Source organism: Phalacrocorax carbo, chromosome 2 (assembly GCF_963921805.1).
Source record: "Phalacrocorax carbo chromosome 2, bPhaCar2.1, whole genome shotgun sequence".
NCBI lineage: Eukaryota > Metazoa > Chordata > Aves > Suliformes > Phalacrocoracidae > Phalacrocorax > Phalacrocorax carbo.
This window is the reverse complement of record NC_087514.1, coordinates 3,460,052-3,487,294: the sequence shown is the minus strand read 5'-3', so window position 1 is coordinate 3,487,294 and position 27,243 is coordinate 3,460,052. Positions and strand designations below refer to the sequence as shown.

General features: G+C 42.5%; 1 protein-coding gene across 8 annotated transcripts in view; it reads right to left on the bottom strand.

The window, feature by feature from the left end:
* The window catches only part of TSNARE1 (t-SNARE domain containing 1), a 511,863-nt gene that overhangs the window by 213,563 nt on the left and 271,057 nt on the right, over positions 1 to 27,243 (bottom strand). For 7 of the 8 annotated variants that reach the window (XM_064442001.1, XM_064441997.1, XM_064442005.1 and 4 more), the window contains one exon: positions 22,565 to 22,732. In XM_064442001.1, coding sequence (XP_064298071.1) covers positions 22,565 to 22,732 — 168 coding nt within the window. The remainder of the gene's footprint in view (positions 1 to 22,564; positions 22,733 to 27,243) is intronic. The other variant, XM_064442004.1, reaches the window with a different exon arrangement.

The following is a 27,243-nucleotide window of genomic DNA, read 5'->3' as shown; positions in this document are numbered from 1 at the left end:
TCAATGGACTGTTTTAAATTGTTTTTAATTTGCAAATGAGGCCAGTGAGTGTCTAGGGTTGAATGGGGGCTGGCTCAGCTTGCTCCCAGCGGCACACAGGTGCATCTGGCTCAAAGAGTGAAGCATTGGGAAAGCTGGGTGGGCTTAGGGGTGTGGGGTGAGAAGTGAAGGGACTGGGGGGTTTCTTTCAGACTGAAGGTACCTTTAAAAGGTTACTGTTAAGACTGTGGCTCTTTTTTTTTCTTCGTTCAAGGTAGATTGGCAAAATGAATAATTATCCAGTACAGAGAACTTTAAGTACTATACCCATCATACAACATATTATGATATTTCACAGACTATGATATAGATACATATATATTTGACTTTTGATTAATACTAAGTAATAACAACATACTTATATCAGGCCTTGGTGAACAACATCAAAGAGCCACAGAAGTAGTTCAAACACTTCTGAAGGAGAGAGGAAACAGCGTAATTGGGTTGCTTTTTAGCTGGTGACTGCCAATAAGTTCTCACTGTTTGATGACTATTTGGCATAAATCGATTTAGCTCTCTGTCTAGTCCTTACCAACCACCAGTTGTCTGTCAGCAGGACCGGTGCGGTACATTCACAGTCAAACACAACTGCAGCATTTCCTTACTTGCTAACAGGAGGAGGCAGTTTAGAACAAAACCAGAACGAAACTTTAGTTTCCTTAAGCAAAACCAAAAACCATAAATGGCATATGTTTGTTGTTACACGGATAGTTATAGATACTGACAGCAGACTCATTTATCTCATGAAATCTCTTACAGAGACCCTTATCCTGCAAGACCTAACACATGCCTTCCTCAAGAAACACTGGCTCATTGCCTTTCACTAGGAGGCCTTGACTCTTGGTGAACATTGATGAACACATTGTCTTTGCTGTCCCACAGGTCTCGGCTGTGCTTCTCTACTTTTCTGCAGCTAGGCTGACCTCTGAAAACACCGGCAATGTGCTCTGCTTCACTGGCTTTGACCTCCAGCCCTAAAGCGTTCCCCACCTAAATCTGGCTGAACTTTTCTCGCTTGCACCCACACCAGCTTTTCCCTGTGACATGGGGATAAGAAGGTGGTGTAGACACCTTGCCCATCGCAGCTTATCCTCCCCAAGTGCCAGAGGCCATGAAAGTACTCAGAAACCTTTAGTAGTGGGTGCACATACAGTCTTTCAGCTCCTCACCCAAAGGATCCTTTAAATTTGGGCTGTCTCCATGAGCAGCTACTGTCCAGCCAGCCTCAGCAAAACAGAAAATCAAACTAATATCCCTTCGCATATTTTGACTCTGAAAGACCATGAGTCATGCCTGTAGAGTGGCTCCTGCCTTTGCGAAGCATACAGAGTCAGGAACTAGCCCCCCTTTCTCAGCATCATTACGCAGTGCCACATTTCGATTTATTGGATGCTCAAAATGGTTTATTACAGGAGAGTGTTTCCGCCCTGATTCCCACCCTTACATGTGCACTGAACCTGCACCTCTGTCTGAAGCCTCTTTGGGTTTGGTTTTGTATCTTTTCATTGTATTTTTATTTTTTTAAAACGGAAAATAGATTGCCATAAATTTTGCCCTTTCAAGTGTTTAGTGACAGAATGGAGTTGCCCTCAGTCACATCTGTTTATCCCGGTAAGCACATTTATAAAGTGATTTCCCATCCTCGTTATTCTGTCAATGGCATTTCACACTGTAGCTACTTTAATGTAGCATTTTATCACTTGTCCTGAGGGCTGCTGACAGCTGCCAATTCCAAGGCTTCCTTACAATCTTAATTTTCTTCTTTTCCTTTTAATTTTTTGTCCCCCACCCCCATCTTTTCCTTTATTTCCAAGGTCTGTGGGGTTGTGGGAAGAAAGGGGAGTTAGATGAGTGCAATGAGCAATGATGATTCCCTCTCCCTTTTAACGTAGAGACATTATAATCCCATAATGTGAAGTTGCATTACCGAGGAAAAGTTAAACTCCAGCTGCATTTCAGTTGGCTATTAGACTTTTCACTTTCCTCTGATAAATTCTCTATTAATGCTACTGAGTTTAAATTTCCCTGCTCCCTTGCTGTGCAGAAATTGGATTGTTCATCTCCCAGGGAAGGTACTTTGCATTCTCACTTGCTGTGATCTTCCTGCTGCCCAGAATTACCTAAATCAAACCAGAATAGGCTACAATACGGCCCAAGCCATAGGAGAACAGGAATTTTACCCACAGAATTATACACACATATTAGCCCGTCTTGAGACAGTTCCCTTCTTGTCACAAGTCTTATATTTCCATCCAAGAAAAACACCACCAACACGAGGGAAGAAAAATGAAAGATTTTGTTTTCACTAAAAGAATGTGAACCCAGACTTGATCCTGTTGAAGTTAATAGTCACATTTCAATTAATTTCAGAAAGCTTCTCCCCGTACTACTTCTCTCCCCCAAAATAGACGTGTCCAGGCATAAGCTTGCTTTTCAGCGGCCATAAAGAGATATTTCACTGTTACAGCAGTAATCTTTTGCAGCCTTCCAAGCAGCAAGCAAGAACTATAGCATGTAAGAAGCCATAGGGTTAAACCCTTCACTGAGGCTAAATATTTTTTGTTATTGTCTCAGACTGAGCTTTGCTGATGCCTTACTGGTAACTCCTGGTTTGCTCAATGGCCCAGCAAAGAGGCTTGTAAGTAGCAAGACAGCATCACCACTGGGAGCCTTCATAAGGTTTAGAAGATTATAAAACCTTGATCCTTTGGGGAGATAGGACCAGAGCCTGCATCCAGGGTTAGTGTAAATGTGCTGCACACTATGCAAGGGAACGAGGCTCAGAGGCTGCACTTTGAACAACGTCGTAGGCATTATTCATATAGGCTGGCTTGCGGACACTGTTCCAAAATAGTTCTTCCAAAGCCAGGTGTAAGGGCAGGATCAGGGGTGCTACCTTTGTATATGCGTTTCCCTGCCTGACACTCCACTTGGAAATTATATACAGGTCTCTCCTGTGTGTCTCCCAGACTTTGGATATACATACATTCTTCAGAAGTACAAGTGGACAGATTGATCTTTTGTTTGCAGATGTGAGCGCTGCAAATCCTTCAGGTTGCAAGTCTTTCAGATGCCAAAGCCACACTAGGAAAACATGTTTTGTCGACTGTAGAAACCTTAGCCTGATTCAAGATGTTGCCGCTAGTTTGCAAGGTCATATCAAAGGACGTGTTGCATCATTCTCCAACAAAGAACAAGAGACGAATTTAATCCTGAGGTGAGCCAACCTTTCTGTTGCTCACATTTTCACTTAGATTTTCTAAGTTATAAAAATAAATTTCTTCTTCTGATATGCAATTAACATTATATTCAATTATTGTTTTTTTCAATAAAATTGATTTTTTTCCTATTTTATTGCTGGAACATACTGTCATGTTGGTGAAAGGGCAACTTGCCAGAATATTACTTAGATAACCCTGCCATGCCTAAATGGAAAGCTTTTCATTTGTTCAATAAAAAGTGAGCATCAAAATCAGGACACTGTTTTTCTTTAATTTCATTATCACAGACTGACGGTTTATAAATGCATTTACTCATGCAGTCATCAGCCTATGATTATCAAGAGAATAATATTCCCCTTCTCTGTAGCTACAGAAGATGCATCATGACCAAAATGAGGGGGTAAATCAAACAATGCTGATATTAAAACACTATGCCACACTCTTAAAAGTAAGAAGAAAATGAAAAGGATAAGATAGGTCTGTGAAAAACAAATACGTAAAGATGTGAGATTAAATTATAAAAGTTTCAGGTCACAAAAGCCTCTTAACTTACACCCCAGGTGAGAAGGTGATCTAAGAGATGGGCATGACAGAAGCAGGGATGCAGCACTGCCATTCAAAAAGAAAAGAAAAAACTCCATGGAAATAGTGTGGTCAAGAAGAAATCCATAGTTATCAGTGATTATGGATGCATGTCTGAGCTTGTGAGATAAACAGCACTTCTAGGAAATGAGGAGAAACAGGCTGATCACGGGTCAGCTCGTGGCAGAACAGATGTCAAAAATCACATTGGAGGAACTATGTCCTAAAAGTATCTTCTCATTGATTATTTCAAGACCTTAAAGTCAGGCAGGGACACCTACATCCTGGAAACCTATGGCTAGGGAAGAGGCACATCGCTCCGGGTGACAAGAATTCCTAACAAGCTGCAGCATCCAACAGCTGACTTGCTAACAGGAACTTCTAATCTCTGTTTAAGAACAACCCCTGCTACAGATTGCTGGTTACAAATAACTGAACTTTACAGAAAATCTTGGCTGTTTAAATGATGAATAGAGCAATAAAGCTTACACATCATGGTAAAATGGCTGAAACAGAACAAAACAACAAAACACATGCAAGGCTGTGATAGCCTTGTCCTTGTAAGGAAGATCACAGTTCACTTATCCCTTGCAATTCTTTTAATGAGTCAATAGCTCAGGGGAAGTGAAAAAGAAACTGTAAAACAGTTGGTTTAATTCTTTTTCAGATTGTAAAGGTCTGTGATGTTGTCACTCCCGAGGTGACTACAGAAGGTAACTACCATGGACTGAGGTACAAAGCAATGCAAGTGCAAAAGCAGGTCAGGAGAAAGAAGAAGGGAAAAAAACCAATCCAAACCTAAAAGTAGGTCAGTTTTCATCACGACAAAAGATTAACAGTCAGCTGCGTTCAGGCTTTCTTCTGGATGTCATGTTGTTAAATATATTTATTAGTGCTCAAGGAAGGGAAATCAGCAGTGGAGGGGGAAGATAAGAAATCCTAAAAATCAAGACTAAAAAATCTCAATCTCATGATGATCCTGCAAATTCCATGTTAACATGAAATCTCTATTCAGGTGCAGAAGATACTAACCTTTGGTCATCTCTCTTAGGGCAGAAATCTGATATAGAACTGTCCACAAACCCAGGACCACTTGAACAGCCGTGTCTGGAGAACACATAGATGGAGTAGGCGTAACTACCCAAGCACACATAGCACTACATGGGTTACAGGCTGAGCCACTGAGCCCTCTGCCAAAATCTTCAGGCAGGCCTTGAGACGAGAGGATGGAAAAACTTGCCAAGAAAAATGAAACAAAATGAAACCAGTGTCAGTAACTGGCTGTCTAGTGAGAAGCAGCGTGTCTTCAGACCCCGGGGAGGACCTGGGTAATCATAACCATGTCTGAAAATAACCTAAGACATGTCCAGGTCCAACAAGACTGAATTTGGGCAGCTCAGCACGGACCTTGTAGGACAGGCCAGCTGGATGGTAAAGTCAGATTGCACCCAGAGTGTAATAATGCCCAATGTGTAGGGCAGCGAGGGGACAGTTGTCTAGAAAAGATGGAATAATGAATAACATAGGCCTGGTACACAAAAGATGTAGAAATCAACCACTGAGGGCAAAGCACTGGGCAGAAACAGACGGTACTTCTGTAGTCAGGCTTGCCAAGGCTGGAAAAGGCTGTTACAAACATCAGAGAGACCTAAGCACTTTCAGTAATATGACAGTGAATGATGTTCAACACTGATGAACGCAAGCGTAAGAGGGGAAAATTAAAATGGCTCGTACAGCTCACGTGACTCTACATTTGGCACGCAAGTTCAGCAGGCAGACTCAAGCAGCCCGAGGAAAACCGCTGCTTAATGCATTGATGCCTTCCAAAACAGAAAACAAGATATTAGGAAGCACAATGAACCAGGCAATAAATAACACAAGGTTGCCAGTCTGGCACCACTTACCAGCTCCAGCCTCACTTAGAAGGAAAGGACTAATTTATCTCTGTGCTAATGCAATATGGTCAGTGAGTGCCAGCGCCTTTGTTGTAGACGGGAACAATGTGGCAGAGGCAGGTGGCACTTTAGTGGCACTCCTGCCCCCAAATCTCAGAGGACAGGGTCCTGCCTCACCTTGTTTGAAGGTCACCAAGCATCAGAGAGCCTGCAGTACAAAGCCATCTGCTCAGCCACCCTCTCGGCTCAACCTGCCGCAACGCAGCGCCGACCTGACACCCACAGAGCAAACCCACCTGTGAAACAAAGCACTGGCTTCTCATAGCACTTCCAAAGCTATTGTGGCAGTCTTTTTGATGGCACACAACAATAGATGCTCTAACTCCACGGGCATCAGGAGAAAAAGATTGGCAAGAGGTATTAATATAATAGTGTTTAACCCAGACTTCACCACACCCACAGAGTGTGCTGCAAAATTAATTTCTAGTGCTGTTTCAGGGTGAATGGAGGGATGGAGAAAAGAAAAGAAAGCTCAGGCAGAGTTGGATTTGAAGCCAAGACTGTTCACCATGGTATAAAAACAGCATGTCTTGTGGGGATGCACTTGTGCCCTGGTGACATCAGGACTATAAAAATGCATGATATGGCACTGTCCCCAATCACAGAATCACAGAATCACAGAATGGTGGGGGTTGGAAGGGCCCTCTGGAGATCATCCTGTCCCACCCCTGCTTGAGCAGGCACCCCCAGAGCAGGGGCACAGGGCCGCGTCCAGGCGGGGGGTGAATGTCTCCAGGGAAGGGACCCCACAGCCTCTCTGGGCAGCCTGTGCCCCTACTCTGGCACCCGCACAGGGAAGGAGCTTTTTCTCATATTGAGGTGGAGCTTCCCATGTTCCAGCTTGTGCCCATTGACCCATGTGCTGTCGTTGGGCACCACTGAAGAGAGCCCAGTCCCATCGTCCAGACACCCACCCTTTAGATATTTGTAAGCATTGGTGAGATCCCCCCTCAGCCTTCTCTTCTCCAGGCTGAACAAACCCAGGTCCCTCAGCCTTTCCTCATAAGGGAGATGCTCCAGCCCCCTGATCATCTTGGTAGCTCTCTGCTGCACATTAGGAGGTGATGATGCTACCATGATATTAGAGATATCCTTCTTGTCCCTCAGCCCGGTCCAGACCTCCTCTGTGTTGCACAGCTTCCAGCCCCCAAATCCTCTGGGCTGCCCTCTGCCTGCAGCAAGGACTGCAGTCCCGTGAGGTCTCCCCAGCCCCAGCAGCACACAGCAGGAAGGAGCCAGAAAGATGGTCCATCTGACAGTTTTTCTTCCCCCTGCAAAGTGCCAGGATAATGTGCCAGTGTCACAGACATGGGACTGGGACAACAGGGAAGGACCTCTGCACCCTGATAGAGGGGGATAACATTGTACCTTGCAGGAGGGACAAGGAGAGAAAAATGTTGAAAGATGCTCTAGCATGGCAGGATCTGTTTGAGTGTGGTTGTAAAATACCTTGTGCTTCTGCAAAAACACCCAGGGGAAAGGAAAGCTGTGCATGAAAGAAATGCTGTTCACGCTTTTCTTTGGAGGTGTTTGAAAGTCATTCAAAACGAGACACCAGTTCATTTACAGCACTTAGAAATCAGTATTGAAGTCAGTTGAGTATCTATCCTCTAAGCAAATTAGCTCACTCATCAAATTTCTGTAGTGTGTTTGGGGGAAGACTACTTATATTTAAAAACTAATGATTTACGACACACCCTCTTTGGATCTCTTTCCTAGGAGGTGATATCTCAGAAGAAGTGATAACCTTTCTACTGTGGTCCACATAAAAGGAAGGGAGTTCCTCTAAATCTTAATAGGCAAGTTGTAAAAAGTTGTGACATTCAGCAGCACCTGGAGTTAAACGGGAAGACTCAAGACTAAAAGACGCAGAGTCCTTAATCCTCAGATAGGGAGACAGGTGACTGGTAGAGAAATGCGCAGCTAGTTCCCGGTTTGCATTTAAAGCTCTTTATTCACTGGCTCAGCAATTCTGCTGTGGCATTTATTTTTAATGCTTCATTTTTGCAATTTGACTTTCTAATGGCAGCACCTGGAGTCACCTTCCTTAACCCTTCACAGCAATACAAATTAGAAAGAACAACAGAGGAAACAACTGAAGGAACATGACTTATCCCTCTCAGACCTCAGTCGGAGATGAATCCCTCTTAAGTAATCAGCACCAACGTGCAAAGGTGCAGGATTTCTTTTTATTTCCTCCACATACACCCAGGATGGGAGGACCTAATCCCAAAAGTCCCTGCAGCACAGTGCTGAGACCCATATTGATAAGAATGAGCTGAAATCAGAGAGGCAGACAAGTCATAGGGGTTGCTGTTAATTTTTTTCAGCCCTTTTTATTGTTCCTCTGCAGTTAGCAAGGAACAAAGCGGAAGGAGAGAAATGCCTCCTGTGACAAGTGAAATGCTCCAGAGAGTTCATCTTTAGAGCTTTTTTAAAGGATAAAGCCAAATACAGGGACCGATGTTAACTGAGTGACGTTTGGGTCCTGGCTGCTAGCTGTACCTGCTAATTAAATCACACTGAAGAGCTGAAATTTGCATGGCACTACACTTATAGGGACCGTTGAAATGAGAGTAAATATCACATTCTGCTGAATCATTGTGGATCTAGACAGCCTTCACTTTGCCTCCTTAATAATCTCCCACCCTCCCTTCAATGTGACTCCCCACTGCCCCCACCCCATGCCAAGAAGGACATGAACAAAGAGGCACTTCTGCTTTCAACTGAGTTTCATCAAGAAAGACACAAACCTATGAAAACCACAGGGATGAAGACTCAGCAGAAGCAGTTGTGTGTGTTTTGGGCAATGAGGGTGAGCACATGGGTTAATTCGCGCAAGCCCCTTCTGCTGCAGTGAGCGGGTACAGCCAATTTCTTGGCTGAGACTGAGCCACCAAATTAATTTCATGCCTGACAAATTGAAGCTTGCCAAAGGCACTTTGGTTCACCAGAAACCTAGTCAGCAGAGAGATTTTTGGCCAGTCCCTAAAACCAGCCAGGCAGAGACAGTAACTGTTTTCCTCAAAAACTTGTCTTGCACATTAAGATGATTTTTTTCTTACATGAGAAAATAGCAGTCTTCTTCCTAAAGAGAATGCAACAGCTCTCAGTGCTGTATGAGATTTAAAGTTGTTCCTCCTCGCCATTGCCAGATATCCAGGCTCCCATCATTTCCAGGGGAGAAAGGCAGATGCTGAGAAGCTTGACAGGAGCAAAATGCCCTTGTACATAGGAATGCTTTGAACACAGATCCCTTTTGTGAATGCAGCCAGCAGCAAACCGTCATTCATAAGATCAGCATATGCTAATCAAAGTCTCCAGCACTCAGCTCTGAGCACTGTACCTGCATTCCCTGTGGACATCTGCCTGTCAGCCCCACAGCACTTAGGAGATCACTCATCTTTTAAAAGCTTAAGAGCATGTTGCCTGACACAGCCAACACTCCTGTAAGTTTTCCCCCAGGGGTGTTTTATGTGTACAAGTATCGGAGCAGCTCTTTTCCTCCCCGCCCTCCCTCCTTAGCCTCATCTTCATATCTCGAGATTTTTCAGAGGGCAAGAAGTTATCTCTCTCTTTGACAGTGCAATCTGCTATGCACTCTCAGAGAGACGGGCTGCTATTTAGCTTCTCTTGATAAAGTCATGATATCATGGGTAAAACTTCAGAGCACAGCAAGCTCCCCCTGTAGGGGAGATCTGCCTTCAGTTAGAAATGATGATTAGCATTTTCCTTGAGCTTCATCCAAGCTGGATAGATGACAGTGTGTTTTGTTAACAGGAGCATGTTCCATCTGCGTAGCAATTCAAATAAGGGGAGAAAAATTAAAAGCCCAATATGCCAGATCTTGTATTTGGATCTCTCATTGCAGCACATTCTGAAGGGAATTTGGTGCGGAAGTACAGAACAAGCAGCATTTTAATCCTGGCACTGATACTGACTCTTTCCCAGGTCTTAGACAAGGCATTTACATATCTATTGAGCTCCACTGGCAGAGAAACAATCCATAATGTCTCGGTTTCCCCAGCTGTGAAATGGGGATAGGAGCACGGTAAGAAATCTGCAGCAGCTTTGATCCCTTGTGTGCTGCATGGGCAAGAACTGACAAGGAAAGATGGGACTCAGGAACTTTTGCTCCGAAAACCGCCAGCACCAAAGGCAGAGTTAAAGGTGAGCCGTTGTTTATTGCTGTAGCAGCACTGCCTGCTACGGGTACATGGAAAGAAGGAAGTCTTACACATTCATATGAATGCTTATGGTGATCCAGAAAAGTCCTTTTAGTCCCTGACAGCTCAGTAGAATATGTTGAGACTAAATTTACAAAAAACTGGCTGGATATGTTTTGATCTTTGAACCAAAACCCTTCCATTTCCCATCATTCAACAGCAATCCCTCACGCTGAAATCAGAAGATAGTTCAACTTTGTTCTTTATATCAGCAGGAGGCCACATTTTCAAAAACTGTGGTTTTTGATGCCTACATGAGCAAATGGATGTTTTTAAGCCATAGTCTCCAGTTACCTACCTAAATAAAGCACCTAAACTTTCGCTACATAGTTGACCCCACCACATCTACGTTCCACTTGCTGTTGGAGAAGACAGATCTGAATTCTTCTGAAATTGTGACCTTGGTTGTAAGTGCTTAAACTCTCTGCATCGAAGTAGTCCCCTCCTTCACCCATAATGAACTTCCAATGCATATTGATAATACAGAGGGTAGGACGCTGCATCAACCCAGGTGCTTGTATGTTTACTACATTTCCAGTAAAGGAAGGAATATTTAAAAGCTATTGTGTTTTGATGTTTGAGGTCTTACATTTCAGGCTAAACCCTGCTCTTCTACAAGTTTTATGAGACTAGCAACACCCTACTGAGAACTAGAAATATTTTTATGAGGCCTTGACTTATCCACGCTTCTCAGGCAACTTTTATGCTATCTATTCTTTGTTTCTTTCCTCTACTTGACTAATGAATTAATAAACATGGTAGGAAAGCAATGATTCCAACATACTCTGTTGAGGTCTATTCCTCAAAAAGGAGTAGCGCTCAGGAAAAAATGTGCTTAAAGTGCTCAGAAAGGTTGCATCTATTTGGGCTAATCCAGCCAGTTCAGTAGTGATAGCACCATACTAGCAGTCTGCTGAGTCTTGGTTAATACATCTCCCCCCTTAGTAAGTAAGGACTCATGCTGCTAATGGCTACAGGACTGAGAATCATAGAATAATAGAATTGTTAAGGTTGGAAAAGACCCTTAAGATCATCGAGTCCAACCACTAACCTATCACTGCCAAGTCCACCACTAAACCATATCCTCAAGCACCACATCTACCCTTCTTTTAAATACATCCAGGGATGGAGACTCCACCACTTCCCTCGGCAGCCTGTTCCAAAGTTTGACAACCCTTTCGGTGAAGAAGTTTTTCCTAATGTCCAACCTAAACTTCCCCTGGCGCAGCTTGAGGCCATTTCCTCTCATCCTATCACTAAACTTCTGGTGAGCTTCATGTATAGAAGTGTGATTTTGTGTCAGCTGAGGGCACAGAAAGAGCAAGGTCATGCTGGTCTGTGAAGGACTCACAAGACATGCTTGCAGGAGCATGGGGGAGAAAGTTGTGCAATAGGCACAGAGTCTGTTACAACTAAGAGTTGGCAAAAGCAGTAAAAATGGAAAGAATACACTTATTTTAGGAAAGAAGGACAATCTGGCAGAGTGTTTTAGTGTCCTTTGAAAGCACACAGAGATCCACAATCAACAAACATCAGCTTAGAAAAGCCCAACTTCTGGTCTTGCATTCAGAACATTCCCAGAGCCTAATCTAACCCTATTTCTATTCACCCCTAATCCCTATTTCCCTCCCTTGAGTATAAACAGACCCTAAGAAACAGTGTGTGCAGAAACACCTACTCTTAAGATCTCTGCATTTGGTGAGGTGAATGCCACCATGGGGCACCTGCTATATTCCTTCCACAGCCACACTTTCAGATATGTCTTTAATGGTCTATAGACCAGACAGCTCTGTTTGCACGACCAGCAATGGGCAGCTCCAACAGTTACTTGTAAGATCAGCATTGTTTTTCACACTCGTAGCAAACATGACAGTGCAGACTCGGGACCAGCCAGAGCATATGGACACATGGTCCTTGGGATGTCCACAGAGTAACTCCACTGATGGGACACACACCCACTGGGCACAGGGCCACCTCAGAAAGCTACTCTTCCATGGAGGTACAGACATAGGCATGGGGACTGTCCTGCACACCAGCCTTTGCTGATTTCTGCTGATCCACCTAATGCAGAAAAGGATGCTGACATCCTAATATCTTAACTATTCTCCCAAATAAATGACAAATGTGGTGTGAAAAGGGAAGAAAAGCATGAACCTCTGCCTGCAGTGGCAACAAATGGAAGAGGAGGGAGAATGTGAATGACTCGGGACCTCACACAGTCAGGGAAATAGAGATGTCTTGGCTTTAGATTGAAGCAAGATTAACACATGAACTTTTGGTAGCCCTCAGTGGTGCAGTCAGAGGAGAAGGAGAGATAATGGGATCACAGTATCACAGGATAATTCATGTTTGAAGGGGCCACAGGAGAGCCCTAGTGCAGCCTCTCATTCACAGCAGGACCAACTACGAGGTCAGACCAGCTTGCTGAGGGGTCTAGCTAAAAATTTGCATTGAAAAAAATACGTTAAAATTTTTACATTAAAATCTGCATTTCTCCATAACACCCAGGTGAGTCTGAACAGCCTTTCTGCCTCAAGTGTGCTGTCTGGTAGCCTCAATACAAAGGGGGACAGGAGACTTCAACACAGGGAAGGAAATGACAGCCAGAGGAGACACAGTGGCTAGATAGATGATGAACAGGGTGGTGGGGAAATACAGTTCTGTAACATCCTCTTTTATAAAAGAGCAATTAAAATTATTAAAGAATACCTGAAGAAGGTAAGCCTGCATAGTGCAAAGGCATAAACTAATACTGTCTTTGGCATCGGTCTCTAAAATTTGACATCCATTGCTCATACTGTTAACATTGTCTGTGATTTTCAGTCTAATTTCTGTGAGGATATGGGAGAATATTACTGACAATAATAATTTATAAAGAAACAGGCACCTTTTGGTAAATAGGAGGGAACATGAACTGGTCTTGCTGCGAAATGTGGATTTCAATCACCTTCTCAGTGATTTCTTCCCTTATTATCTCTGTAGGGTCTTTTCAATACACTTGGTTCACCCTCCTGTGTCTTGAGCTCCTTCTCCAACCAGCAGGGTCTCGGTGGGATGCTCCAGGACTTTGCCACATGAGCTTTTATCTATTCATGACATAAGACTATCCTGTTGTTATTATCTCTATCTGGATTGGGGGTAAGTTTGATTTCCCCACCAAAAAGAAATAAAATGGAAAGCAGGGCACTCAATACAAGAAGGCAAGAAGTCAAATCTGCAGTAGCAGCTCTTGAGAGCACTGCTAGGGGATCTTGGCCGGCTGATGGGCTATTGATCTACATTGTTATTAATTAGCACCAGAGAACTAGAGAGCGAACTGCTCTAACCTAAGGAATAGGTGAGAGTGGTAATTCCCCTTTGGGGCAGCAAATCACATCCACAAAAATAGCTGTATCGATGAGGCATGTGATATTTGTACTGTCTGTGCTAAGAGAAATAGGAGCAAGATATTACCTTTATTGAGACAGTCACCACCTGGCAACAAAAAAATAGGCAAGAGTGCAGTAAACGGAGGTGGAAAGTAACACATCCTTTTAACAAAGGAAATATTAACACTTAAGTGAGAGGATTTGCAGAAGCAAAACACTATTTCATCACAAGCACTAGAGATCTCTCTCCAGATCTCTACCTTATCAATGTACATTGACAGTCAGTATACAAGTCTTTAACTCAGCTCCATTTCTGTGGGGTTATATATGCAGATGTGTCTGCCTAAAATTCAGATTATTAGCAAATAATGTGTGTGTCAGCACTATTTTCTCCTTCTGCAGAGGAAATACTTCACTTTTAGTAGGTACTAAAGTCCATCCCTATTCAGTAAAGCTCTTAAGACAGGTGTAAGTGATTTGCTGAATCAAGGCTTTCATTACCAGCTTCTTCATGCAAACTCGCTGAAAGGAAGAGTGCATGAAGAAAAAGGTTTAGGGCAAGACTCTGTGCCACTAACAGTCTTTGGATAAGGCACTGGGAATCTAAGTCAGAAAAGGAAAATTATCTCTAGCACACAGTGGAAACCTCTCCAATTTAGTTAAAAGCACTTCACTACTCACGGTATCATCATAGGGTTACACCTGAGACATAAGAAATGTCTAGGGCTCAAAATAAACGTTATGTATTCCCGAACCCTCCCTGTCTTGCAAAGTGAGATTCTAGGTTGTACACATATCCCTGAGAAAATACTGATTGCAAAAATATACAAGCTCTAATCATTTTCATGAGGAGAGGAAGAAATACAGTTTTAGCCAGCCAATAAGAAAAAGCTTGGACTTTTGCAAGTAGTCCTAGAAAAAATGATGTGTGAGCAGAAAGGAGATGATGAGAGAATTTTCACAACGTATTACCCAGTCATATTTCATCTCTTGCCTCTTTGTCTGGATATATTGAGTTTATGGGCTAGATGGATGTATACCAATATACCAGTGGCATTCAATAAACAGTGGAAATTGAAAGAGAAGGAAATACAGCAAGAAGTCTCCGTAGGTGCATGTGATTTTTGTGTTTGCTATTTTAGCATGTAACTGCCACCTGTATGGTCCTCCAGGTTGTTACTGAGTTGTCATACTCCGTGGGCTGCAGCAAGGAAAGGATCCCGACTCCTCAGCCATTTCATATGGATTGGTTGAAGGCCATACTGTGCGAGGCTAGCAGAACTGACTGGCTATGCTCACACTGCAGAGCACTTCACTTGGATCTCCTCTGGGTCCCAGGTGGTTCCCCTTCAGCCCTGAAATGTAATCGTGTATTTTTTTTCACTGTGCAAGGTGGTAGGTGTCATGGGAGACTTCTGTCACAGCTTGTTGGAGCAATTTTCTTCTAGCATGACAGTGAAATTCCTCTAGCATGATGATGTTCTGGACTCGAGGACATGATAAGAAAAGTATATGGCACCTCCATGCAGCACTGGGAACTGTACTGGATGGAAGAAGACAAACTTAAGGTAATACGTAATCACACAGGCTTTCTGGTGAAGACCAGGAATCATATTATCTCTCAGTTGCTCTAGAAAGAACTAAGTCTGTACCTGCACTGGCAAGTACTGCAGAGCAGCTGGTGCTGGGGACCTAATATCCAAACTATCCATGAAATTTTACTTTACACTAGCTCCAGCCTTTTCCTATGGACTGAATGTCTATTATTGGGCAAAGTCCATGAGGTGGATGCTTGCAACACATCTTTTAATGGAGTCTCATCCCACATGAATTTAATTTGTGACCTCTGACAGTGCTCTCAGAAGTGAACTAAAACAAAATATATGAGCGCAAGTGTATTATTCCCATCAAAATATGACCCAGGAATTGTGCCCAGGTGGCCAAGGAGGCCACCAGCCCCCGGGCTTGTGTCAGCCCTGGTGTGGCCAGCAGGAGCCGGGCAGGGATGGGGCCCCTGTGCTCGGCCCTGGGGAGGCCCCACCTCGAATGCTGGGCTCAGGTTTGGGCCCCTCGGGACAAGAAGGCCCTGGAGGGGCTGGAGCGTGTCCAGAGAAGGGCAGCGGGGCTGGGGCAGGGTCTGGAGCACAAGTGTGCTGGGGGGCAGCTGAGGGGGCTGGGGGGGTTTATCCTGGAGAAGAGGAGGCTGAGGGGAGACCTTATTGCTCTCTACAACTCTCTGAAAGGAGGTTCCAGTGAGGTGGGTGTTAGTCTTTTCTCCCAAGTCACTAGTGATAGGACGAGAGGAGATGGTTTCAAGCTGCATCAGGGAAGGTTTAGATTGGATATTATGAAGAATTTTTTTACTGAAAGTGTTGTCAAGCATTGGAACAGGCTGCCCAGGGAAGTGGTTGAGTGACCATCATTGGAGGTATTTAAAAGACACTTAGGGACATGGTTTAGTGGTGGACTTGAAGGTGTTAGGTTAATGGTTGGACTCAATGATCTTAAGGGCCTTTTCCTACCTAAATTATTCTATGATTCTATTCTATGATTCTAATCCTTGCTTCCTCACAGAAGCCAAAACATTTGAATAGACATACCCTAAGCAGACTTGCTCTACAAAGAAGCTTGGAAGTTAACTAGCACATGTTTAATGACGATGCTTGAGAGAGCACCATCTGGAGTGAACCAGGGAGAGAGTCAAAATGACACTGAAAACACAAAAACAGCACTGGCCCATCAGGGCAGAGCCTCTGAAACTCCAATTAATAAAACTTTTCAGTGCTGACTGGCACGACACTGGCAGTTTGAAGGCAATATGTTAAGGATGTGGTGATTGCCTATGAAGGGTTTTGATGTGAAGGCAAGTAATTGCAGTTTGGAGCAATGCATAAGTCGAAGAGGCCACAAGGGGACCAAGAGAGGAGGCATGGGCAAATCAATATGCAATGAAAACAGTCACTGCATGAGTCTGCTGGGATAGACTGCTTTTTGTTCTCAATACTTGCTAAGGCTTCTCCACATTTTCAAAGAGGCCAGCTGTTATTTTCACATAGCTCTTATTTTGCCCTCAGGCTTGCACAGTTTCCCACGGAATTTACCCTTAATTTACCTTACTCCTCTTCTTCCCTAAGTGTCAGTGAAGGCTAAAGGAAATTTTTGTGATCAAATCATCAAATCAATAGGACTGCAGGTATATAAGGACAAGGAAGATGCCTGTTCTCAGGCTCTGAAACTGCAGGTATGCACTTCATTGTATCCACATCATTAAGTCCCCTTACCCTCTGAACAGGGTGGCTGCCTCGAAACTGGTTATGCACAAAATGTTAACTCTCAGACTGTGTCAATATTTGGGCAAGCACAGGCTAATGTGGGTCAAAAGTGTGCCAGGATATGCTCTAACAATTTAGAAGTATAATGAGTCAGTTCTAGTGTCCTTGGTGCTATTTAGTTTACTAGCATAGAAATTATCTAGAAATTTTCCATCAGCACTTGTAACCTCTGAACTGGATCCATGGGGGTTTTTTACACATTTCTTCTGTTCAGCTTTGGTGCAATACCAAGATCCTATACACAGTCTGCTGCTGTAGGAGAAAGGAGCTAACAAATGGGAAATAATTGAGAATAGAGCACTTAAGTGACTGACAAGCAAGGGAGACTGACTTGTGAAGAGGAAGATAACTGCTAGCATTTGAGGAGTTTAAAAGCCAAAGGGAAAGAAGAATTATTTGCAGGGTCCAGTAGAGTTTTACTAGGTATAAAGAGATGAGAATGAGAAAGGGATCTTTAGCAAGAACAGAGGGAAGCATTTCATCAACACTGAAGCCTGCTGGACCGTGAAATAGTCTCCTGAAATAAATGGTGGCAGCCCTACAGCTTGGGTCATTTTAAATTAGACTGGCCAAAACACTCAAGTGTATTCTTTAGGGAACAACTCAATACCAAGTCCCAGGGATGGCCATGTCAACCTTGCAGGCAGCTCTGCTGCTCATGATAATTAGGTTCCACTGTGCTGCCATGAAAAGAGTGCTGTTTGACACTCAGGCGGCACCAGATCTTTCACTTATGGTGCTTGTCATGATATTGTGTTATTTATACATTACTCTAAGTTGAAAAGTCTCTGTGAAGAGGCAGGCAGAGCCCTCATAAGTCAAAACCCTGGACTATCGAAACTGATGAAAGATATAAAGTAGCTTGCATTAAACCTTCTAAACTGCTAGCATCAGTGAGAGATTTTACTGAAAATACCCCTCAGCAAGAAATGACATGTAGTAATGAGTGAACAAGGAACATGTCTGAACTAACAAACACACTCTGACAGCCTCTGTGGGGCTTTTTTTGTTTTATTTTTATTGTATCTCATTTTCTGTCTGTTTACAAGTGTTTGACTGACAGGCATGGAGGCTGGCATCTATCACTTCTCTTCAAAACAGATAGGAAATGAGCATCAACATTTCTCAACACCGACCCAGAAGTAACAACCTTTCTTAAAAATAAAGGCTTTTCTCTCACACCTGTTGCCACACCCTGTCCAACTCTCCTCCTCTTTTGCCAAGACACACGTCAACTAAAATGAAGCTTTCCTGAGGATATCCTCAGCTGATGATTAGAAACTGGATGGAGATATTCTCACCTTATACTCACTTGCCAGAGGTTAGCAAAGCATCACCAGACAGCATTGGCTCTTATGTTCTGATGATCATATATTACTGGAGAAAACTGCCCGCCTTCTCACATCAGCCAAGTTAAAGTCTGAGTTCTGCATTAAATACAAAAAGAAATAAATGGAAACCTGTGGAAATACCCCAGGGAGCAGAGGTGATTTTTCTTGTTATTTACTGTCTTCTGACCAAAGTGAGGAAGGAACATGCTGAACAACTTATTCTCCCAATTGCTCTGAGAGACAGGGTGACACTTTCAGGCTCGTTTTATAGGTAAGTGATTTAAGATCAGTATGATCAGTGCCCAGGGCACATGAGGAGTTGATGGCAGAGTTGATACTCAAACTAATTTCTCCAAATGCTTTCCTAGCACCTTTCCACTGGGGGACTCTTCATGGCTGCAGAGTCATCTGCAACAGATGTTCTTCAGTTTGCAATGTCTGACCATCCAGTAGTGATTAATAATTAAACTGTTTCAGCTTCAGACATACCTTGTATTCATTTGATCTGAATCACTGACTTCTTGTCTCCTAAGTAATGTAGTAACTACAATTATCTGTATAAACTGACTGGCAGCTGCTGGTTTTCAGGGCTGAGAATTGATGTGGTTAGTCCTGGTAGTGTCAGATTTGGTAGCTGATAAAATGGGCAGCTTCCTGCCTCCATGGACTGAGCTCTTATTGCTGCTGCTCCTCCTGTGGGGGCGGAGAGAAAAAGAGGTGTAGGGAAGTCAGGATAGATGACGTGAACCTTGCCATTTTAGGGACAGCTGTTCCCAATACCAGGAGCAAGCCCTGTTCTCCATATCTGCCCTTTCCCTGGTGTAGTTCTGTCTCAGCTATTGCCCACTCTTCGTGGTAGGAGAGTGCCCACTGCTGTGCTAGCAGCCTGGGAACCACAGGAGTGGGACAGGAGACTGCTCTGAGAAAGGAAAGCAGGTTGTGCAGAAGGCGGGATCACCTGGTGGTGACTCCAAGGAAATGTTGGTGGGACCTGCGAGAGGTTCATCTCATCTTCCTTCTTCATCACCTCTGGAGAAGCTGCCTGCATGGGGAGGATCACTCGAGGCTTTCTGAATCAATACATCATTTAGCATCTTTTTTTATAGGTCTTTCCAGTCACCAGATAAAATTCTGAAGTTCTCCTTTCAATGGTTATCCACTTCTTCTCAAAGTTTTATTTCATTCCATTTTTCACATGACCACAGGTGCTAGTGAGAGGCATGGGACGCTAAATTATATATATTTGCTATGACAGAGCTTGTGCCAGCACCGAGCACTGACAATGCACATTACAGTTCAGCTCATGTATTTCTGATGGCACATTTTACAGTGCTATATATAAAGTTGTTATGGCATCTATTATTCACTGCCAATACAGTTCAAGTTAAAATAGGTTTTATATAACAGTTCAGAGCAATATTTTAAGAAATAACACTTGTGTCAAGGCTGCTGTGTCCTACCAGATTTTGACATTTCCAAGCAATAAAGATCTTTATCCAAAATGTAAGGTTTTGGCGAGACATCTCCTTTGCAGACTTCTCTATTTTTAATCTGCAAGCAATAGCAAAAGAGGCACATTTAAATAAAATGAACAGCCAGCTGAACTTTTGACATGGCTGTTATCTTTCTAGGTGGAAACTGTGAATGCTAAAAGTGCCTCAAGGGATGTTCATGGCAGAGAACAATGTCCCATTAACCTGAACCTCTGAAGAGATTCTGGAGATGTGGAAAACACACAAGTGGGAAAGAGTCATTGGAACATTAAGAAGATGTCTATTATGGGCACAGTTTTATATCTGTTTTTCAGGACACAAGGCAGGAACAGAATTTATTTCCTCATTTCTTCAGCAATGAAAATGGTTTTATATCTGTTCTTGCAAAAAGGGCAAATTCAATGTCTCTTAAAAAAAAAAAAAAGGCCCATTACTGGTACCAGAACCATGAGCTTTTCCAAAGTTGTGTGCTAATCTCCATGGCCCAGAAGATTTGATGTTCTAGCAATGCTCTGTGACCTCTTCTGTGCTGCTTAAGATCTACTTGTTTCTGGTGCTAGATATCAGGAAAAGTAAAAATCCCAGCAACACCAATCTACTTGCATAAGATGTTTTGCACAGCTCTGTTCTCCATTCTGGTCCCCAAAGAGCGAAGGAGAACAAAAGCTATACATCAATTTGGCAATAAATTCAGTTTATTAGCTGTGTTTGACAGTTAGGAATAATGTTTCCTTTTAAAAGTCTTGGCTACTTACTGGATTTGAAAACATATTGGAAAAAAAACTTGTCGGGGTAACTATGAGCTCAGTGAGTCCCTTCTCTGTACACCCGAAACTTCTAATGAATTCAGGGAAGTTTTAATGTGCAAGATGAGCTCTTTCACAAGAAATACATTTGTGTGGGTCAACAAACAGTAAAACAAAATCCAGTGGAAATTATTTAAAAGCACCATCTGCTTATTTAAATACAGCTGGGGAGAGGTATGATGCAGTCCAAAACTCCATTTCATTTTCAATATATTTTTTTCACAAGAGGTGTTAAATAAAGTACTATTGGTTCTAAATATTTTCCTCCTGAGGAGAAGTGCTTAAGCTACGTTTGAAATAATCCATGTGGAATGCAGTCCTCCTTATAGGAGGGATATGGAGCTTGGATAGCAAAGCAAAATTAATGTGGTTGTGATGGAGATAGGGAAAAAAACAGGTAAAATGGAAGTACACACATTCTTAGGAAGCAGAAGGATAAACAACATTAACAGCTTAAATTGAATAAGTTATTAACGACGTAAGTTGAATAAGTTATTCAGCGGTAAATTCATGTTAGGCAGAAAGGTATACAGGACCTACCAAATCAACAGACACGCAACTTGCCCAATACATGAGTGTTGCATTTATTTTGAAGTTATGTAGCGCTGGGACTGGATTCACTCAACTCGCCCAAAGTACCCCACCGGAGTCCAGTGCAGCCCCATGCAGAGATACCAGCTTCTGACAGAGAAATGGGATTTAACCAGCAAAATCAGGTTCTCCCTAAAGAGGCACGTCTGTACCTCTTGATTTTCCAAAGTTGGTGCACTTGAGGCTGGCTTGGGGTTTGTCATTCTCCACTGCCTAATGGGCAAACACTAAATGTGGTTCGTTGGTTGTTTTTTTTTCTGGGGAGGATAGGGGGCAACATAAAGACAGGAAAAAAAAAGGGCAGTGACTATATTTCAAACAAAAGGATCACAACAATATCCTTTGTGTCCACAACACCATTTCAGAAATACCTTTGTATCCATCCTTCTTGAATATCAAAGTTCAGGAACATTCAAAAACATGCATTTTCTTGCAACAAAGTTCCCTAGAGTTTGTCCTGGTGGATGCAAAGAGATCCCTCAAGTATGAAAGGACAATTCACATCCAAAGACACTCAGTATGAGATTATTCTTTACGAATTTCATCCCTAGTAATGCAACAAGTCCACAAAGCTCAATCATGTCTATTCAGCAAACCATAATAGAAATTAGACATACACTAACCTCAACCCATTCCTGGAAAACTATCAAAATTTCTTACTTACAGTGCTGAATCATATGTAGCTATCACTGTTTGCAAACCGAGGTCAAAGCCTCAAAGCACCAGTCTACAGAAGGAACGTCTGTCCCCTTTTTGCACTGTTAACTTAATCACAATTCCTGCTATACCACAACCAAAATCTATTCTGATAAAATTAGCTCAATGCAATTAAAGGACAAAGTATAGTCCTTAATTAAATGTTCTGATTATTCTGAAGCCCTCTTTTTTTGGTTCATCCTGAGTTTAGGCCTGTAAAAGCATACAAATTAGAAAGATTTAACATGTTCTGGTTTTACTCAATTATTGCTTAAATTTGAGTAACAAGAGTTTCCCAAAAGCATAAAAAAGAGAAGAATAAAAAGAAAAAAAAAGTGGGATGTTTAACTTCTCCAGACCTCTTTTTATTCCTTTTCCTTTTTCATACATTTATAGCACTTCCAAAAAAAAAGAGGGAATAAAAATAGTATGTCTTCTTTTAACTACATCAAGACCATCCAAATACTTGGATAAAGCAAAAACATTGAATTATTTGAAAAAGTTAACAAGTTATTTCTTTTTGTCTACCTATTATTCTCTCCAATGGTAAAGCTGAATATTCTCTGTCTGTAACAAATTCCAGTTTCAAGTTTGCATGCATCAAGTAAATTGTTTTGCTGCAGAACCACGCTCAAGCAAACTACCTCACTATAGACTCTGTTATGGAAGACCAACTGGAAAAAAATGCATTATCCCTTGAACATTAATAAATTCTTGTCATTTTCATTAGAGGTCATAGGGATTTCAAATTCTTCCTCCTGCCACTGATCTCCATTTTTAGAAAAACTTGATAATCTCTCCCATTTTTAGTGTTAATCTACTGGCAGCAATGTAAATCAGCAGTTCTTTCATCATGTTGAGCAATGAACACACAAGGAATCGGCACTTCCAGCTTGAAGCCCATGACTGGAGAAGGTTACTGACCTCAATCTGCTGAATAGCCTCTTCCCGCTGACGGATGGCCTCCAGATCCTCTTCTGTGATTTCCGAGAGCAAGGCTTGATCCTGGCTCTGGTTCTGCCATGTGCCATCTCCTCCGTTAAAGATCTTCTCATCATCAGGTAGGTCAGAGAAGGGGGTCCTAGGGCTCTGCTGAGATGGGATAATGGAAAGAAAGCAAAGGAAGTGTAAATGTTTGTTTTTACACAGCCTTCTTATGGGAAAAGAAAATAGTAACATAACAGATCACATAAACAGGGATGAAAAGGTAAAGAGGAGAAGAGCGAGTTACATGAGAGGAAACATATCAGGTCTTGAAGGAAGTGTTAGGACCTGAAGCCAGATCTCCTGAGCTACATCTGCGCCCCAGCAGCCAGCTTCAATTTTCCAACAGCTATGACAGAACAAAACATTTATGTTCATCTGAAAAATGACACATTTACCTTGTTGATTTTCCTGCACATTTTTCTGGAATTAGATACTTTCTCAGGCAGACATAAAGCCTATGCACTTGCCTTGAAGACTTTATGATCCAACTTGCAACATTCAACATAACAAAGGATGTTATCTCATCTATTAATGAGATAAACTAAATGCAGCTAAAAAAAGGGGGGGAAATCATTATATTAATGTGACTGCATCATCATCATCTGTTTTAGCCACTCAGCTTCATGGTGTTCACTCTATAGGATTGACTTGATTTTGTTGACACATCAGATGCCTTTTTCTAGGTAGTTACATGCTCATATTGCCTTTGGGAGCTGTGCTTGTATTCAGACCCAGATTGAAAGAGTCTATTCATGATCCAGCTACATCGACACTGCAGGTAGGGACAGAGCTTGAACAAGGTCTTCTCCTCCTCCAAGCCTTTACCTTCTATGTCTACAGATACGTTAGGTTCAGTCTAGACTGGACTTGGAGAACAAACTGACACAAGGTTGGTTTGGAGGATCAGGTGGCTCAGCTCAAGTTCTGAACTAATAGGCACTGCTGAGGACTTCAATCCTACAAAAGCATAAGTATTTCACTTCAAACAATGCACATGGTCCTTTAAACTGGCCTTGAGCTGAGCTTTGACTCCTCATCAAAAGTTGCAATAAAAAAAGCAATCCAAGTGGTTCTGATGCTTTGAAGATGAAAGAAGAAATGGCAGTCACTGCAGCATATTCTTGTCCTCTATGTCCCCAAAGTCTCTGAAAGCTACAGGAGAAAACAAGCACAAGAATTCAGGAAGATGTTCAGTTCTCCGAATTTGGGCTTAACTGAAGCAAAAACACAAGGGTTTTTCAATGAGTTGTGCCTGAGAAATAAAGGCATTTGCTGTCTTGCTGTGGCTAAGTTTTCAAAGACATTAAATGCCCTCAATTCCCACAGAGTGAATAGGAAGCAAGGCCGTCAGGCAGCTTGCTGGAAGGGCACAGAAGGACAGCAGAACTGGAAGGACTGAGAGGACTTGAAGTAAGTTGCAGTGGAAACAATGCCAAATCACCACAGCAAGAATGAGAAACCTAACCAAGCCTGCATGAGGGAGGCAGGGGAATCAGAAAAAAAAAGTAACTTATAATGTGTTTCACTTCTTGCTTGATGCTTAGAGATCTGCCTTGGAGGAATTGTGAAGGAGGGAGAGAAAACATGGGTAATATTTAACTCGCATTGCATTAGCATTTAGACACCCTGGTTGGTAAGACTTTGAAGACCTGGGAGTGCTGGTGGTCAACAAGTTGACCCTGAGCCAGCACTGTGCCCTTGTGGCCAAGAAGGCCAATGATATCCTGGGATGCATTAAAAGGAGTGTGGCCAGCAGGGTGAGGGAGGTTATCCTACCCCTCTGCTCTGCCCTGGTGAGACCACATCTGCAGTGCTGTGTCCAGTTCTGGCCCCCCCAGTTCAAGAAAGACAGGGAACTGCTTGAGCAAGTCCAGTGCAGAGCTGCTAAGGTGATCAGGGGCTGGAGCATCTCCCTTATGAGGAAAGGCTGAGAGACGTGGGTTTGTTCAGTCTGGAGAAGAGAAGGCTGAGGGGGGATCACATCAATACCTATAAACATCTGAAAGGTGGGTGTCAGGACGATGGGACTGGACTCTTTTCAGTGGTGCCCAACAACAGGCCAAGGGGCAACGGACACAAGCTGGAACACGGGAAGTTCCACCTGAACATGAGGACAAACCCCTTCCCTGTGCGGGTGCCAGAGCAGGGGCACAGGCTGCCCAGAGAGGCTGTGGGGTCCCTTCCCTGGAGACATTCACCCCCCGCCTGGACGCGGCCCTGTGCCCCCTGCTCTGGGTGTGCCTGCTCAAGCAGGGGGTGGGACAAGATGATCTCCAGAGGTCCCTTCCAACCCCTACCATTCTGTGATTCTGTGAATTTCAGGCACACGGAAACGCTTATTTAGCTCTTTAACTCTTTTTTAATTCTTTAAACAGGGTATAATTCCTGCATTTAGAAACTGAAGAAGTTTTGCAGTTGCCTAATCCTAGACTTTGCCTTACAAAATTAATTTATTATTATTATTATCGCCATGACCTAGATGCAGACAAGGAAAATTATACAATGCGATGAAGGAACTGGGGTGATGGAAGAAGTAGAGGCATACAGAAAAATCAAAAGCAAATGGCCAAGTATCTTTCAAAAATATAAACAGAAGATTAAAATCTTTGACATTAATGTCTTACTCTCCTTCACCTTCTGCTTCCCTGGGATCTGTTATCTACAGAGAAAGTGTGTGTTATGGGAAGAAAATCATCATTTAAAATTAGATTAGAAATTCATTTACACTTTAAAAGACACATTTTAATAGGATTAAGATACTCTGGGGGTGTTTTATTCACTAATTATTACGTGCCTTGGACACCAACTTATCTGGTAGAGTGTTTCAGTGCCAAAAGCATGTATTAATGAACTCAAGAAAAAAAGCCCTTGGGGTATTCTAATGCTTCATTTATAGTGACAGAGGTGTCTTCTCATCTTCACCAGTGGGCTAACTAGGACATGCAGAGTCAGTTATACTGCACAACGCCAAGCAGGCTGGGAGAGCCCAAGTGTCTACCCTCTGGAGACACAGGAAAACAGTGATCCAATGAAATTCTTCTACTACGGTCACAGCAAGGACACTGTGCCATAGACTTAAATGCACATGAATGGACAGTTAAAGCCATGCTTTCCTATGCATATATGCATTTCAGTGGAAGGTAACAAATTTACAAGTTTTCAAAGGTTTCCTGTTCTGTCCTGATTTGGGAGCACAGGATTAACAGGAGAGACAGCAATACAGCAACCAACTCTTCAAATTGTATTAATCCATGTAATACTACAGTTGTATCACAAATATGTTTGATCTTGTCCTCTGTCAACTCTATTAGTCATCCCCACTTGTTAGTCCTGGTATCTGTAAATAAAACGCCTCCTCCAAATAATCCAGATAGTGCAATGCAAGTGATGCTGCTCAGTCATCCCTTACAAAAGCCAGCTATTCAGGTTTTTAAATAGATAATGGTCCAGACACAGATGTTTTTATCTAAACAAAGTAGTGGCTTAAGTTAATTTCAGAGCTGCTGAAGGCAATTACGGGAGTTTGTATCCTTAACATCTTTTGAGAAAATGCAACCACGGCTGCTGAATGAGTGAGTAAATCAGGAAACAACAGGACGCAGGGGGGCTGAAATTTCCTTCCAGACATAAAGATGGCTCCATAGTAACATTAAATATAGTCATCATGACCTGCTGTCGGGGTATGTATGGTGGCTGGCTGTGCTAACAAATTAAAAGTGATTTTGTGTTTAGTGATGGTACAGAGCCCCTCATTTCTCTGATAAAGTGAATAAATCCTAGATTTGAAAGTGTGAAGAAATCTAATGACTTTTAATACTTCTGACTGAAAGTTGCATATAGCTTGGTTTATCAGTGGTCTTCATTCCCTTTTGAGTTGTGCTCATTGCCATGTCTGACAAAATATTTTATTTAGAGCAAGAAAAGATATGATGGAGGGCACTCACTCAGCCTCCACAGATAAAGTTCCTTTTGACAGTGCACTGGAAGTGGCCATAACTCCCTATACAGGCATTTCCAGATTAAATTTTATTTACTGCCAAATTTTATGCCCTGTGAATCTCTGTGTAATTTTCTGTTGGATTTCCTTTCATAAATTGTTAATTGGATGTGTTTGAAGTTGTTCTTTTGTTGGAATTTGCCTGTGGCAGATTTTTGTCAAGATCTATCTATAAACCAAACTCTGCCTGTGAAAAAAATGACAGGAGAGAAAAAGTTGACTATATCTGATATGCTCAATAGTTCTTTTACAATTAAGTTCCTATGACTGAGGGTCATACTATGCTGTTATTCATCATATCTGAAAAATTACGCGGAGCCACAACATTTTTTCTGTTGGATAAAATCTTTTCACTAGGATAAAATCATTGTTGCTTACAACTACATTTTAAAATCAAATTTATTCTACCAGTGGGGAGATGCTGTATGCAGCTGCTGATAGAGAATAAAAAAAAATATTTTTTTAAAGTTTTTATCTGGATGGTGACAGCTTCTGCAGTATCTGCACTTTACCAGCACTAAAATCATTGCATCAGAAGCTGCATGTCTGAGACCCCTCCAAAGATGACCCCTCCCAGCTCTGTGCCTGCCTCACTCCACATTTGTGTATTAGAAGGTAC